The sequence below is a fragment of the Argiope bruennichi genome, chromosome 11 (genome assembly GCF_947563725.1).
Source record: "Argiope bruennichi chromosome 11, qqArgBrue1.1, whole genome shotgun sequence".
Classification (NCBI taxonomy): domain Eukaryota; kingdom Metazoa; phylum Arthropoda; class Arachnida; order Araneae; family Araneidae; genus Argiope; species Argiope bruennichi.
Window position 1 is genome coordinate 90,595,248 of NC_079161.1, and position 18,464 is coordinate 90,613,711.

At 28.1% G+C, this 18,464-nt stretch overlaps 1 protein-coding gene across 2 annotated transcripts in view; it reads left to right on the forward strand.

Annotated features, from left to right (window-relative positions):
* The first annotated feature begins 1,148 nt into the window (after positions 1-1,148).
* Positions 1,149-18,464, forward strand: part of LOC129956888 (muscle calcium channel subunit alpha-1-like) — a 239,297-nt gene continuing 221,981 nt past the window's right edge. For both annotated transcript variants that reach the window (XM_056068900.1, XM_056068901.1), the window contains exon 1: positions 1,149-1,251. In XM_056068900.1, coding sequence (XP_055924875.1) covers positions 1,233-1,251 — 19 coding nt within the window. In that variant the 5' untranslated portion in view covers positions 1,149-1,232. The remainder of the gene's footprint in view (positions 1,252-18,464) is intronic.

Below are 18,464 nucleotides of genomic sequence, written 5' to 3' on the forward strand. Positions count from 1 at the left end.
AGACTTCCTCTGAACGGATTTTGTTCAAAATTTAATATATATCTACAAATTTGGTGTAAAGACTGTATACGAAATTTCATCTGTCTAGCTCAAAGCGTTTTTGAGTTTGTCACAGTCAGACATAATACAAAAAGTGTTTTTCGAACTCAGAGAGTTCTAAAACTTAATACTTCGTCAAAATCTTGAGTTCGAATTTTTTGACGATTGTAAAATTTTCTTTATGCTTTGTACGCAAGAAAATAAAAACTCTGACAGACATTTTTGTTTTTTTGAAACTTATTTTTTGCAAAATGCAGGAATTTTTACTTTTATAATTCAGAAAATAAAGATAAATATTTTAAATGTTAATAAACGATCTAATAACGAGCTGCCAAAATTTAAAAGAAATTTGAACCTATATTCTGAAATATATCAACATAATATTATTTTAGGCCTGATTCATTTATCTTTATTTTATTTGTAAAATTTGTAATATATAGTTAAAATAATTAACTATATATTACAAATTATATAATTAAAATATCATGAACACACATACACAAAAAATTTGCATTCAATAACATTGTAGCGCTTGCCTAGAAATCCAGTAACTGAAACAAAGAAAGATATTGTAAAATATACTTAAAATATTTTAGAAAGTTTATTTAAATTTGAAGAAAAAAATTATATTAAAACAAAATTGTTATCACTAAAAAGTTTGTGTTCAAATTTTAAAAAGATGTAAAATAATTAATGCAGTAATAACATGCTTCGTAATTTTTGTGAAAGAAACGTTAGCATTTGATTTATTTGTATTTAAAAGTCTAAAATTTGGATTACTACTAGATACAGATTAACTAAGATATTTTTCTATCCAGTGACAGAATTGCATTCCAAACTTGGTAAGATCAATTCCAGTCGAGTGTTTTGATTTTCATATCACTAATATTACATTTTATAAATACTTTGAAAGATCATAAATATTATTAAAAAAAAACGTTTATCAAATAGATTAAAACAAAAACCTGTATCACTGTAATTCCGTTTTACCGCCACACTTTAAAGCACGGTTCTTCTGCTGGAATGCGAGATATTTTGTCGCCTCAATTGGCGATCGCCTTGGCGTGTACTGCACGGGTTGCCGTTTCCCATCAGCTTTCTCTGGTTGTCCGCTGATGAGAGAAGCCATGCGCCATGACGCGCTGTTAACCGGCGCCCGCCCCCAGCACTGAAATCGTTTGGATGTACGCACGATGACCACAGGAACAGAGAGTAAGTCCCCCTCTTTACACCATCCTCTTTTCGAACACCCCTATATCCCCGAAGCAGCAGTACTTATCACTTTGCCATGGATATCTGTATCACATAATGCTTAGACCCCTTGGTTTTAAAGGTAACATTACACTTGGGGGGGATGATGATTCTACTGAAGAAATAACGGGAAGTGGTTCGATTTTTTAGGGGTGTCTGGGGATATAATATCGTTCGGTAGCTTATGAAATGAATAAAGGACTATTTATCCCATTTTCTTTTTTTTTATGAATTGTCATTTAGATTTACTAACCATGTATTGTCATATTTAATATTGTAGGGAAAAATAATTAGCATTCAATATTTTGCGATGATATTTGCACTGGTAATATTTTTATTTTCTTTTGATGGTGTAAAACTTGCATTTTCATAAGTTTTTTTTTTATCAGAAGCAATTAATTATGACGTGTTTTATGTATAGTTTTACAAGCGCTAAATACAAAAAATGTGATTTTTAATTGACTTGAAACAAACATTTAAAAAAATTGCGCAAAAAGAAGGAATAATAAACAATTAAAAGTACTTGATAAAAGAAATATTGCCTTCAATTTTTGACTGCATTTTTTAGAAAAAAGTACTTTACCATGATTGCACAATCATAATGTATCATATTTCATATATTGCATGGAATGTGTTTTGGAATTTGTCATCTAAAAGCACAGAAAAGGAATAAGGATATGTGAAAAACTAATCGATATTTTAGATCGTTTTTTAATTATTAGACATATTTTTAGTACAAAAAAATTAATGAACAATTGAATTTAGCGAAAAAAATCTGATTTTAATGAAGTTAAAGAGCATGTTTAAAATCGTCTGTCAACGGAATATTGATAATCTTTTATTTTTTATCTATCATAAATATTTATCAGTTATAAAATAATTCTGTTATTACAATTTAAAACATATCTTTCTACAATGTGCATAAACTGAAAACTATAACAAATATATTTCTTTTCTGAAACTTTTTTTTTTATCACATCGAAGATTAAATGAATGTGTACAGTTTTTAAAAGACATAACTAAGTTTAACATTCTACCATCTAGCTAACAACTAGCATTTAGTTGCTTTATAATTCAAATAATACGCAATGTGGAAGCTAAAACACCAATTAAATGTTCAAGTCAATTAGCAAACATGGTTTGTTAATGTGGATCAAATTTTGTCAATGGCACATATTTTTTTAATAGAAACTTTATATTAGATTATGATTGTAATAAATAAAAATTATACTTCTACTTTGTATGGAAGAATTAATTTTATTGTTCAAAAGCCATGATTTTCGTTTTTATTTTTGAAAAAAAAAAAAAAAAAAAAGCTAATAAAGGATTTTCCAAGCTTCAAGATAGCTTACCGTTTTTTCCCTGTTTCTATAAACTAAAATGAATTCAAATTCAAGTGTTAGGGTCAAGAATTCTTCTATTAATGGAAAATTAAAATGAATCCTTTTCCCATATATAGTCAAGATAGCCATAATTTTTATTTTGTTGACTATGTAACATAAAGTTAATTCAAATTTAAATGTTAAGAGATCACAAGACCTATTTTTATCAATTAAATATTAAAATTTATGAATGCGGTTCTCAAACATAACAATGATTTCTAGAATGTTAAGTTTATATTAAGTTTTACTTGCTTTATATTTAAGAGTAGATTCAAAATTCAGTATTATGGTCAACTAATATTACGGTTTATTTCTTAGTATTGCGGATTTTACTTTGAAAGATTAAAATTTATAAATGAAATTAAGATGTTTAGAATACTCATTTTAATTTTATACTCTGTATATATCTTAGAGTGGATATAAGTAATATTAATTTGATTGTTTTTAATAAAATTTTTTATCGTTTTTAATAAATTCTACAGTTTTTAATAAAAAGGTTAAATATAATTTCAATTGATCTATTAATAAGACACTATAAAAATTCCATCTGCTTATCAATACAATTTTTTGTCACAAATGGCAACAGCAAGTAATCTAATTAATTAATTAGATTAAAAAAACTGTGTTAGTTAAAACGGACTATGTGATTAATAACTTTTAAAGATTTGTAAATCAATGCTTCTTTAACAATTGCCCTCGTCTAGAAAGGATAATGGGAGAGCGATTTTTTTTTCTTATGAATATCGAATTTTTTTTAATAATCTAGGAAAACATTTAAAAAATAATTATCATGCTTTATTATCATATAATCTAATTATATTTTCATAATTTTAAATTACAATCATACATAAATATTTATAAATTGATACAGAAATAATACAGGATTCAAAAGTTTCTCTAGAATTATATTAAAATGCAACACATTTTCAAAACCTGGTTGTAATTTTATTAAATAGCAAAAAAAAAAAAAATCATTTAAGACGTTAATATGCAAAATTTCATTAGAAACAGTTAGTATTTGACTTCCAGTTTTGCACCATAAGAACAAAAAAATTATTGAGGCTTGGCATTTTTTTTAATAATTTTACTAAGTTTGCTAATGCATTAATATCTAGTTTTCTTTTCTATTTAGTATGAAGAAATACTTTAAAAAATAATATTTATTGATAAAAAGAATGATTTTATGATATAAAAAATTATTTTAATTAAAATGTCTCGATTGTATTTTAGAGATCCTTTGGAGTCGAAATATTTGCTGAAAAATACTAATTAATAATAAAGCTATGAATTAAATATAAAAGCAATTCATAATTTTTATTAATATATTTTTAGAGAAGTTTCAAATTAAGTAAAAAATGTTTTTGTTTTTTTCATAAAATACTTAATTTTGTTTATATCTTATTTCGATTAAAATTTGTTCTATAATTTGACTGCATCCTTTATAAAAGAAAAAGAATATTTCATTTAACTTATTTTGATGAATCTTCAATAAACTTTTTTTAATAGTCTGGTTTTTTCCTTAATTGCAATGTTAACTTGAAGTCAAGAACAACTTTTTTTTTAGACAAAGGAGATCGTGAAAAAAAGAGTATTTAAGGTACTAAAAAGAAAGAAAAAAAAAGTTAAATTTAGCTCAAGTACCTTTTTCTCTCACGACGTCGTTTAACCAGGTATCTTTTTATTGTGCCACAGGAAAATTATTTACAAATTTAGTTAGTTTTAACATGAAGCCGTTTAACTGTAAAGCATTAGCGTTTGATTTTATGAATGAATAACAAAAAATTATATATCGTTTGATATTTTGTACCATGTAAATGGTTTCAATATTTTTTTTCCCTGAAAGATCTTGAAAAGTTGCTGCTGTATTAAATTGAAAAAAAAATATTTATCGTTTGACGTTTTTTTTACCATGTAAATGGTATTTTTATGATATATATTTTTTTGGCTGAAAAAAGAAAATTTACATCTGCGTTAAATTGGAACATTTAATGAAAGGATAGCTATGTATTAATTGATTAGTCAATATTATTAAATATGATTCTAAAAAAATTAAGAAGCTGTCTCTAATCGTGATGAATAGCATTTCCATAGATTATTAATCAAACATATATAGAAGAATTTCTATATAAACATGCGCAATAGAATGTAATTATTCTTTTTTTAAATTTTCTTTTCAAATTAAATTATTAACTTGAAACTTCAATTAGAAATTAAACTACTCGATTTTTCTTTTATTTCAAGTGATATTTTGAGTAAAAATCTTTCCGTTTTATTTGGAAACACTTGTATGTTAGGTTTGATACTAAACTCTCAAACTGAAATTTCTGTTAGACATTGAAAATCCTGTAAGATAATACATTAAATCAAGAAATTATTTTAAGCATTTTTTCATCATATAAAATAGACTATTTTAGCATCTTCAAAATTTTGGTAAATTACACATTGAAATTATCTTTAACTAAGCCATTTTGTTAAAACTTATCGGATATTTGTATGTAATTTTTTTAATAAATTTATAATAATATTAAGGTAATTGGGACATTTACATGTTAAATAAAATAGATTTTTCCATTTTAACCTCATAAAATAGAGGACATGATACCGATTTCAGAAATGTATAATATATATATAATATATGTGTGTGTAGAAAATTGAAAGCTCAAAAATTAATTTTTAAAAATATATTATTGTAATAGAAGGATATTTTTTTGTTGCTTTTTATTTCCAATTTTGATACGTACAGTTAAAATTCTGTTTATTGCAATAATATGAATTTTTATGCTGCAGTATTTAAAAAAAAAAAAAAAAAAAAAACTTTGCATCTATTAAGCCAATTTTTATTTTTGTGCAAAAGCATGTTTTGAAGAATCAATTTATAATATAAATATCCACATTTCAATCGACATGGCATTTAATTTTTAATTTTTATTTTACATGCATAAAATTAAATTAATTCACTGAAATTTTGATTTTATACATATTATGTTGATTTTTGAGTCTTTTTTTTTAGTATTAATTTTTTGAATGTACCGATTTATGGTAATGAAATTAATTACCATTACTTCACAACGCATTCGATTTGTTATTGGAAAACAAATAACTTAAAAAAATATTTTTATGCTAAGTAACTAATTTTCTTATGTTGTTTGTTCTATAATGTCTTTAATATTTTGGTCAAACATTTCTACAAACAGCGTTCCGGCATTCTCTTTCCTTTCTTTTTAGCTGTTGTTGACATATACGAGACTGAAATATAAGTAAAACGTTTGTATATCATTAAATTATACTATCTGGAAGCAATGAACCATTAAACCATTTGTTTTTAAATTAAAAATTTTTAAATTAAAAAAGTATGTAAGTAAAGTGTACAAAAAAAAATAATAATAATCACACACATACACAAAAATAATTCTAAAGCGAGATTTTTTCTCCACGTTCATATTTCCACGAGTTCGAAACACACATCTTTGGGGTTATATCTACTTGTTGTACCTATTGTTGATTTTTTTTCCAACCATTTGTAGAATTTATCAGCTGCCTCACCATCAGTCGGTTTATATATTCGCATACATGTGATCATGATACCTCAAAACGAAAGTATTTAGATAAATGAAATTTGGTATGTGATTTTATTTCAAAAATTATAGTTCTATGTCTAATTTTGGTTCCAATAGACCGCCAAAAAATTCCCCAAAATATGTAATTGGTTTTCTTTACTGAACTACGAAGCCTAAAACTCTCATTTACGGGATTCTGAAAATAAAAATCTGAGTATTTGCGGCTTTCAAAACCTTTCCCAAAGTCCACAATTTTATGTGGAATATCACTTTTATTTGAGAATATGTAAAAAAGTTTAAAAGAAACTACCCCATTCTGTCTTGTAAATATTTGATACTTAAAGATTTTATAGCATAAGTTTTGAAATTTTTTCATGACTATACAATTTTTAGGAGATAGTAAAACATACTCAAATACCACTTTTTACTAAAAAGAAATGCTATAAATATTTCGGATCCAAAATTTTGACGTTTACTGACTTGAATAAAAAATTATGCACTGAAATTTATTGTTCGAATGATTTATTTCAACAATGAAACTTTTATGTGTGAAATAATAGAAAACTGACTTATATTGATCGTGAAATTATGTATTAAAATTACAGAATAGATTTGAAGGCGTTTTAACTTAGAATTTTTAGTAATGACCATAGAATTGAATAACATATTGGGCATTATTCACGCATAGTAACCAATATATAGATTTTTCATTTTAAGTATTAGAACTTTGGAATTCTAATACTTAATCAAAACTAATGCAAAGAAGTCAGATGTTGTTGACCAATCGCACAGCTTCAAAATGTTGTATAAACTAGAAGATTAAGTAATTGTAGCAAAAAAGTAACCATTGAGAAGTGTTTTGCGCATGCTCGTTACAAAGATTCTGAGTTCCTACTTATAGTCACACAAACAACAACGTCATTAGCAATTAAGCATTAAGGGTTCGAATTATCAAAAATTGATATTTTAGAAATTTAGAACGATTAAAAATACAAATGCAGTATAAAGTCACCTTTTTTATAACCACATTTAATTTTTCCGTTTCTTTTTAATTACAATACTTTTCATTACTTAACATTAAAAGAACTCGCTCATGGATGATAGGGACCCCCCAACAAACCAACTCCTTTCAAACTTTGAACTTATTTAAAATTATTCAAAATTTGAACCTAATTCCTCTACAATTTCGGAACCTATTATTGCATGAAAATCATTTTTATATCATTTTAAAATCCAAAAATATGAATTTCCAGTTTATATCAATTTGATTTGTTTAGTTTTTTTAATAATTTTAATAAATTAACAAATATTTTGAGGTATATTTCGTTGCTTTAGCTACTTGGTTTATAATCAAGCTTTATATGGCGATATTAAATACATTTTTTTATGTTTTGCATGTTATCACTATTATATAATTAAATTAGAATGAAAAAATAAATAAATAAGAGGAATTGGAATATAGGCCCATGTTCCGAATGAGAGGTATAAATCTTTATTCATTTTTTTTCCTATAACTAAACATTATTAAAGACTGCAACCGTTTTGCTTTTTATCGTCTAATCAGATGAAATTTTCTGTTTCGGTAATATGATATCTTACTGATTTAATTAACCCTTAACTGGGGACGTGCGGTCTGTGAGACCGCTAGCAATGGAGTTTCAGTCACCCCTATTCTATTTTTAGCTCAATTGAATGGATTGACCCTGTATCTTCCTGTTTTGTGACCTTCAACACACGTGCACTTTTTCAACTGATTTCAGCTGATGCTTTTTAAATAATTCAGTTATTTCTTTGAGCGCGGTCTCTAAGACCGCACCTCCCTGTTACTGTCCCAGTGTTAAACAAGGCTTAGCAGATGGCGCTAAAACTTGGGCTCCAAAATATCATCCAATTTACTGATCCTATTATGAAGCAGTGCTCCAGACACTTTTAAATGAAGCAGAAAATGGTTTTAGTGATAAGAATAATTGTACAGAAGTACTAATGCATTCATTAGAAAATTTAATTTGAATGTAAATGAAATGCGGTCTCGTAGACCGCACCTCCCCAGTTAAGTCCTAAAATTTCACCCCCTCAGTTAATCCATGGAATACCGATATTATTTGTATTATGTATTATGCTCTTTTTTGTACCGAATTATAGCATTCTTTGAGATGTTTAATTTCTGTTTATAAATTAAAAACATTTACTATGTAGTGTATGACTAGAAGTTTTCATTTCCTTTACATTTTATCTACATAGAAAAGATACAAGCAGAAATTCCTTTATCGCTAAATGCGTTGAAAAAGTCGTAAGATATTAATGGCTAATCTTTTTAAATGAAGTTTCAAAATTTAAATAAATCTAGTCTGCAATCATTCATAGAAAGGTGAATGACAACTCTAAAAAAATTTCAATTTTCTCTTAAAATTAATTTGGTGTCAAATTTATATTGCCGGTAATATTTTTGTGCATTTCACTGTCTTTTCTATTTTTTTTCCATCAATAATTTTTCTTTCCTTAGAGTAACCGTCACTCTTGTTTTCAACCAAATAACTGGATTTTAATACATAATTATTTTAATAAATTCATTTAGCGTTCTTTTATATCATAGGAAATATCTCTTCTCATTCACTGTCTTTTCCATCAATAATTTTTTCTTTCCAAGAGACACCGTTATTTATATTTTGAATCCAATACCTGGATTTAAAGACATAATTTGTTCTACTAAATTCATTTAATGTTAAATTTCATATTACAAGCAATATATATATATATATATATATATATATATATATATATATATATATATATATATTTCCCCCCATCAACGATTTTTATTTCCTCAGAGAAACTGTCATTTATTTTTTAAATCAAATAACTAAACTTAAATAAATAATATATTTTAATAAATTCATTTAATGCTAAATTTTATATTATAGGCAGCATCTCTTTTCATTCATTGTCTTTTCCATTCTTTTCCACCAATGATTTTACTTTTCTTTGATTATGTTTTGACTCATATTTATTGACTTATGTTTTGAATCAAATATCAAATACTATCTTTTCCATATTTTTCCATGAATAAGTTTTCTTTCCTGAGAGCAACCACCATGTTTTGAACTAAATAAATAGATTTAAATGCATAATTTGTTCTAATAAATTCATTTAATGTTAAATTTTATATTACCTTTTATATATATGTCTTTTTACTCACCTTCTTGCAAATTTTTTTCTATCAATGATTTTTATTTCCTTAGAGAAACCGTTACTCATGTTTTGAACGAAATAACTGGATTTAAGTATATAATTTGTTCTAGTAAGACGTCTCTTTTATAGTCCATTATCCACTGATACATTTTATCTCTAAGCTAATTTATCTTATGTTCTACCGAGAAACTCGGGTGTTTCTGTCAGTCCGTGCTGAAAATAAGTGAAATTGTGGGTTAGAAGTGATTTATAGTCAAATGGGATTGGTGACATTTTTTATCGATTCGCTGGAGAACTTTGTCACATTTTATGGGACACGTTATCTATATATACGCTTTAAAAACAGATTTAACCTAATAACTGGTTATAATAAACTTCTGAAAGAAAAGTAAAAATGATATTTAATACTAGTAAAAGAGGTTTTAAAAATTCTTAGATCTTATTTTGTAGTACAGTTATGATTAATTTAAATTAGACTTTTGAAGATATGATAAACTTATGAAAAGGGATGTACTTCAAAATCGGTTAACTGATTGATTAGTTTTTTTCCATTGCTATTCAACTTTTTACTTTTATCTTTTAATTATTTATACACCCAGTTTACTTATTTATTGAATAAAAAAGAAACATTTAACAGTTATGAAAGAGTTTTAATTTTTAAAATTTTATTTGAACCAATCTTTATACTTGTATTTTGAGTAATTGATTATGATTGGCTCAAATAAACTCTGGAAACTATGGTAGTCTGACATAAAAGAAATTTATTTCAAAATTAATTGATTGATTAGTTATCATCATGTATTTATCTTCTTTATCTAGGAATTAATATTATCGCCTAATTAGCTGACATTTATTACACTGAAAATGGCATTTAATAATAATGAAAAGGTTTTTAAATTTTAAAATGATATATGAAACAGCCCTCAAAGTGAGTCTTATTTCAACCAATCTTCTTTTGATTGATTTAAATCTAACTTTCGAATTCATGATAATTAAACACAAAGAAATTATATGGCTGATTTATTAATTGTTTACTGCTAATTTAATTCCTAAATCTATGAATTTATTCTGCTATTGTAGTGCTGAAATTCGAAAGACGGATTTCAGGATTTATCATTAGAGAGTAGTAAAAAATATGAAAAATGAAAGTTTCAAATAATTTTTTTCTTACAATTTCCATCGAGTTCATTAATTATACGTAAAATACTCAGAAAATTTTGTTTTATTCGGAGTAAAAAAATTGTATCTCAATATGTGAATTTTTATCAATCCTGTATATGTTATATGCAGAATCGTAATTGACATTATTATCTTAATATTTAAACCCTTGAACAAGGAAAAATAATTCTATTAATAATTATTCACCTAAAACAAGGATTTGATTATTGTTCCAAAAAATAAATGTATCTAATTGCTGTAAATTGAATTTACCCGAAAAATTTATCTATATCTTCTTGAAACTTTGTAGATATCTTTTTTTTTGTAGGTAAAATTAAAAATATAAATAAATAAAACGTCAAAATGATGCATCGTCTTAAATGGTGCCGGAGATCAGTCATCCGAGCTCAAAGGGTTAATAAAATCATTGTTGCTATATATTTATGATTTGCATCTCCTATGAAACAATTGTGTCAAATTCAATTAAATTATGTGCAATTAATCATTTAAGTAAATAGAGAGACTGCTGTCAATTTTCAAAGTGCTAATTAACTTTTCCTTTAATGAGAATTAAACGAAACTTTGCAATTTTTCCTCAGTAACTTCGAATTAAATTATTCCACAAAAAATTATTTTTACATCATCTTAAAATTCAGTAGTTTATCATTACATTGATTCTAGATTCATTTTTCACGTAATTTTTCTTAGTTTCCAAAATTTTACAAGTAATTGAATAAACTAGATTTTGAATTAAACAAATTTTAGGATTTTCCATTGCTAAGTAACGGTGAGACTTTGAACAACTCTTCCTTTACTTTCTGTCATTTTTATTTTGTTTTTCAAATATTTATTGGCAACGTTTTATTGGTTTCAAAAAATAATTTTAAAATTTATTTATTTAGATTGCTGTCATTAAAGTCACATGTCATATTTTTCTATGTCGTCTGTGAACTAATAAATAATATTTTAATTCAGAATAATAGATAACTTTGAATAGTGAGAAATTCGGAATAACGGCTAACGAATACCTATAAGTAAGCCCATCAATCAAATTTAAGCAAAGCCAAAGAAAATAAAGTTTTTGCAAACAAACGAAATATTTTTTTATTGTTAAAGAAAAGAATACGTATGAAGAAATCTTGCAAGAACACATTAACAGAATTCTGGAAGAACACTAAAAGTTTTAAAGCAGACGATATATCAGAAACATCTATTGATTTGATATGTTTTCATGTTTTTTTGTTACTAAAAAATAAAAATAACGTTTTTAATTAATTCTCAAAATATTCATTAAAACTTTTCTTAAACTTTAGTGTTTGAGAATAAAATCTGAAGTATTTATATTAAAAAGAAAGTAGTAATTTATACATAGAAATAGATATTTACGATTTCAAAAAATCGTCTGGTTCAATAAATATTCATTTTAATTAAAAACTATTCAGACGATAAAAGGATTTAATGCATAAAAATATTTATGCAAAAATAATTTATATGAAGGTTTATAATCCCGAACAACGCCGGATAAATCAGTTTTTTTTATATGAAAAATAATGTCAATTCACTAGGCTTTGCAATCACATAACACAGCGATATCATTTAATAGCCAGCTGTAAATTGTCATAAGACGTACATGGACGTGATATTACAATCTGCCAATTAGACAAGCAGTGGATTTCAAAATTAAATTAGGAAATGTATTTGATAAGTATCACTCGAACATTAATTACTCTGTTAGATTTGATGTAAATGTCATTAAAACAATTATATTGGAGGAAATGCATTATATGCTAAATAATAGAGTCAATTAATACTCGCTTGATATGTGTAAAACAATTCACGCAGCTTGGAATTTTGTAGCAAAAAAGATTGATGCCGAACATAATAATAATAAAAAATATTTTAATTGAAACAACTTTTGCCTTTTTAGCCTTATGTTTTCTTTGATAACATGTTTCCAATTCATTTATTAGAATTTAAGGTATGAATTTTTCTTTTTATAATTTATTTAATATCTTTTCAATTCAGTTTTAAATAACTGAAATTCATTAGCGTCATTAGAGTAAACCTAATCTGAAACATATTGATGATTTTTTAAATTTAGTCCTATCTTCAGGGAGCATTTTCTCGTCTACCATAATATTAATTTAGTGAAGTTAACCAACTTCGATTAAATATATTTTATTGCATCGAATGAAGCTATTATTATACTTAGTCACAAAATTCTTAAAATGTTCTATTTGGCTAGTTATTCAAGCATAGTGATTAATTAAGTGACAAATTGTTCGGTTGCTGAAGCTGGGGTTGTGTCAAAGTTTTAATTTGCAATATTTCTCGAAAATGAAGATCAGACAAGATCTCTGACCACCATTAAAGGTTTTAACCCTTATGTTCATTTTGTATAGTATACCATACATACAACTTTATAAAAATATACTACCACTATAAAGTAATTTTTAACTTAGTTTTATTAAACGATTTTTATTACACTATTTTTTTAAATTTACTTTTTGATGTTTTTTATAGCGTAAAGAAGCTACCTATATACATTTTTTTTTTGCTTTTGTTCAAAAAAGCAATCTTGCCACGATAAGGGTTAAATGAAATTAAAATGCATTCATTCTACATTTCCAAAAATTAAGGGGTGGCGACGAGTGACCACTTTTGATATATCTAAGTATTGTGAGCTTTGTTCTAAAATAAAAATTAGCGAAATTGGATCAGTTGTTGAGATCGGGGGATTATTTATTTATCTTTCTACTTTATTTTACTTATGAACAAGTTATGTAAATTTTTATTACAATTGTTTTGTATAGTTACCATTTTAATACCTGCAGCTTATTAATATATTTTTACATAATAGTTAATTAGAAATGTTATGAAATAAGAATAATTATATGTACCAATATATTGATCAGCATAAATAGTCCAAGGGAGTGCAGAAGGCCAATGTCAATTTCAATATCCCCACTTCAATTTTTCAGGATTGTTACGTGGAAACTGACAAAACATTTTCATATTATGGCTGTTTTTGTTTTGTTTTTCTCTTTTACTTAATGAAGCCCCAATGGCTAGGGATAAGGTCTTGGTTTTGGGGGAGGAGTTCCGATATTCGATTCCCGATTTCATTTAAGAATCGCCGAGTCCATGGATCTGATGCATATTAAATGAATGAGTGCAAAATTATTGCCCCCTAGTATAGGGCGGAAGTTTGGAAATAGTGGATACCTACTCGGTTGTTGTCCTCACCATCGGGTTGACGTTACGAGATCATTCTAGTAATAACTTAGTTTTGCATCAAAAAAGATGTAAATAAAGCTAACCTAAGCATCTCTATAAAAACGTATAAGCATTTTTTTAAAAAGCATTCTGATGCCGGCGTCCTGGCATAGAGGTAGCGCGTCTTCCCCGTGATCTAGGCGTTCTGTGTTCGAGTCCCGGTTCGGGCATGGCTGTTCTTCATCTGCTCTATCTGTTAGATGTGTGAATGTGCCCCCTCCCCTGTAAAAAGGGTTTCTGCAAACGAATGTGATTCGTGAGTAGCGAAGACATACTCTTGGCCCTAGTTGGCGCTACTAAAATAAGAGACGCTCCCTTGGCTAAAAATCGCTGACTTCATCAGCGAGTTTGTCCAAGTGCCATTATAAACAACAACAACAACAAGCATTGTGATGAGAAATGAAATGTCTAAAAAAATTTGAGTTATATTATTGACGAATTTAAATATTACGAATAAGGTTATATGAATTACTGACTATATCTATATATAAAAAAGTGAAGGGTGCTGTAATTCAAAAGAATCTATTCCCGAATTACATAATAATACACAGTTAGGATTTTCATCTGAATAGAGTTCCTAACCCTCCTTTGAGTAAAGTAATTAAACAGACCTCCGATTTGTCTGATTCAACCTAAGTGAACTAAACAGCGGATTTTCCCGGCATCTGGGTTTATTAATGGCCTGTAGCACTTCCCGACCAAAATCATTAATAGTAAGCCTTAATGATGAAAGCTTATCTACATAGCTGAGCATTATAAAAGGAAGAGATAGAAAATATGTTAAATATTAATTTTAAGTTAATGTATATCCTATTCAAATTATCATTAAAATTTTAATATGGGGTTGTTATAAACATGCTAATACAAAGTTACTTAAGAGCGTGCTATTTATGTAGATTTTAGAGGTTTTATTCCCATGATTAACTTTAAACATCCCACTTTAATTGTCTACATTCAAATAACATGGAATTCTTTGTTCATTTTAATGGGATGCAAAATCATGTGAAATATATCATGGATGCCAAGCTGTGCCAATTGAAGTTCGGAATTCCTAATTTTCGGCATTTCTTGTTTGTAATCTTATTAATACGGCACAAAATAGGAAAGTGTAATTCCGATGTACAAAAATGTTATGTTTATCGCGTGTCTGCGTTTTGAGAATTGACTGCACTGTCAGGCATTGCGAATTTCATATTTCTTATGATCTTAGCCTCGGGGTTAGAAGGTTTCGATTTCGAATCTCGATTTCACCGAAAGCCGCTATTGTATAAGCACATTACGTTTGCGGGCGAAATGTCATTCCATTGATATAGTGCAGGATTTAGAGAGGGAAGTATCAGCTCAGGTGTCATCCTCGTCAATTGAAAACGGTTCAAAGTTATGAGATTTATCCAAAAGTGCCCTTAGAGTTACTTCAGACTGAGACGTTACCCCATTAACTGCCAAATTCTTTTTTTTTTTTTCAATTTTTGGTTGGATAAGTTATATAGATTATTTTAAAATCTAATTTAAACTTAATTAATTTCCTAATTTTTTAGCTTAATTTACCCCATATTAACTTCATTCTAAAATGTTCTCTTATTTCCTGATCCCATTCCACTTTTTCTATTTAATTAAATCAAGTAACCTTTGTGAAAATGCTTAAGTCAGCGGTTCCCACGCTCTGAGTGAAGGGATAAAAAATTGCTAACCGAAAGAAATTCTTCTAAAAGATGCCTAGATTCACCTACCAAAATCGACACGTGTAAAGAAATCCCTTTCAGAATCTCATGGTATTTAAGACCGGGTAAACATAGTTTCGCTCTCTTTTATGTTTCTTCTGCTCTTGCCCACACACACACACACACACTTGTTTTTTCTGCTCACACACACACACACACACACACACACACACACACACACACACACACACATTCATGCACAAAAAAGTTGTGTAACAGCATGATTATATTCAAGTTATATTTTATTTTGGAAAATATAGGATATTTTTGAAAAAGGGTATCGTTCATTTCAAATTTGGTTGTTTTAAAAAAATGAAGCACAGAACTTTTTGCTATACACAGTATTGACTAATGTACATAGAATGAAAATAAGCTTTCAGGAGTACCAAATATATTTTTGGTGCCGAGTGACGAACATAAAATTCCAAAGTCCTTAAATAAGGAACGTGGCAGCTAATGAGTTAATGCAACTGAACCAAACAAAATTAAATTATATTTTCAATGTTTAAAAGAATGTTTGAAAAGACTGTTTTTTTTTAAAATCAAGTCAGTCATTGTTGTTAAATATTCTCTTTTTGGCCTCAATTCACAACTTCTAAATTTATCTTATATTGTAAAATAAAAATGAAGAATTATTATAAATTATAAATAAGCTTCATGGGATATCATTTTGTTAACTCTTGAAATATCACAATTCCATCAAATAAATTTGATCTTCAAAAATATTTTTTTTTTCATCGAAGGGCGAATTATTTATACAAATGTTTGTTTCATCATTACTGACAAACTTATAATTAAATATCTATTTTTATCAGCATTAATAAAATTCGAATAAATCATTATTAACAAAGTCATGTCTGGTCTTATTAGTTTCATTAAAATTACAATCAATATTACAATTAGAATAAAATATCAACTATTATCAGTATTCAGAAAATTAAATTCAGATGCATATTCTTTAACAAAATAACCCAAAAATTTTTATTGATACCAAACACTATCAAAACGATCACCATCTTGAAATGAAGTAAAAAAAAAAACCCAATTCATATATCTTTTTTTTTTATAATTAAAGGGGCATTTATTTCAAATCGTCAGCAATTCTTAAAACAAAATAGAGCCGTATATTTGATCGTAATTAACAAGCACATTTACAGATAGGCAGACGAAGTCACCGAATGGTTGACATAAAAGACGACCTTGATCCTGACAATCAATGAAGAGCTATTTTATACTAAGTAATTATCAACATCCTTTTTAAGGTATGTTTTACATAACTGTATAATAATGCTTAATCATTTTAATCTCTCTTATTCATTTTACTGGCATATCAAAGCATTTATCTTCAAACATCAATGCAGTTAGCTATTTATCGGACTACAACAATTTATTCAAACACCAAACGATTTCTCAAAGAAAATAGGGGGAAAAAAATCCGATGTTGCTTCTCTGGTTGAGTTGCTTGCGGTTTTTATTTCCGCAAACATTTTATCCCTACTTTCGCTTGTATGCGCTTAAAATGACGAACACAGCGAGTAAAGTGTGTTATTTTTAGCGACCGCTGAGACGGTGAAAAGTTTTAAAAGGGATTTCTACTCTACAAAAAGTTTAAATAACATTCTTTCACTTATTGATTCAATACCATCAGGAGCGGAGCTAAAATCAGTATTTTTATCGGAATGTATTTGAAGTTTTTTATGAAACTGTGGGATGTTTTAGTGGAGAAGGTTGCAAATTGGGATAGTTAAGTTACATCCACACATAAAGAATGAGCGATGACTTTTTTTATATAAAAATAAACATCTTTTAATTTTTAACGCTAACACATCGACAGACAACAGATTTTTTTAAAAGACCGGAAATTGATCTTTTTAATTCGCACAGCTTGCGCGCTTGATCGTAGATAACTGCTTCGTACTTCCGGTGCGCAGTTAGGAAAATAGTTTTTCGAATACAGTCATTTTGATGGAAGCAGGATCGCCACAGTACTCCCCCCTCTAGTAGTGCAGCAGGCACTGAAGTTAGAGGTAACGAGTGTTGAAGCCAACTCGTCGGCCAGATCTGGTCACATAAGGTACTGGAGTAGAATTTATAGGTGACACAGGACTCGATGGAGACAGTTCAGGTACTGGTTTTGGTGAAGTCGGAACTGCAACTGGTGGTGATATTGCTGGTGCAGAGGACTGGTGAGAGTTCTCGAAGAACGCAGGCTTTAAGCGATTAATGTTGATCGTGGACTGTTTGCCGTTCTTTTCAATTGTGAACATTTTATCAGTTCGTTTGAGTACGAGGTATGGTCCATCGTATGGCGCTTGTAAAGGTTTTTTAACAGCATCGTGGCGCACGAACACATGTGAGCAAGTGTCCAGAGCTGGATGAACGAATACTTTCTTGGTGTCATGAGGTGCAGTAGCAACAGGTTTAAGTTGATCCATCAAGGTCCGTAAATTTATTAGGAACTCATGAGGCTCGACGTTAATTGAAGGGGATTCAAAAAATTCTGATGGTAGTTTAAGGGTTGAGCCATAAACTAGTTCGGCCGATGTGCACTGTAGATCTTCTTTTAATGCGGTTCGGAGTCCGAGCAAAACCAAAGGAATTGATTCGGTCCATTTCGTAGATGCATGACATCGGAGGCTTTGTTTAAGAGATCGATGGAATCGCTCGACTATTCCATTGCTTTTTGGGTGGTATGGGGTCGTTCGGATCTTTTGGACACCCAAGAGTTTGCTGAGCAAAGAAAACAAGTTGCTTTGGAATTGTCGTCCTTGATCTGTCGTGATTATTGAAGGCAAACCGAAGCGTGAGATCCAATGAGTTATGAATGCACGCGCAACAGTTTCAGCAGAAATATCAGGAATGGGAATTGCCTCAGGCCATCGTGTGAAACG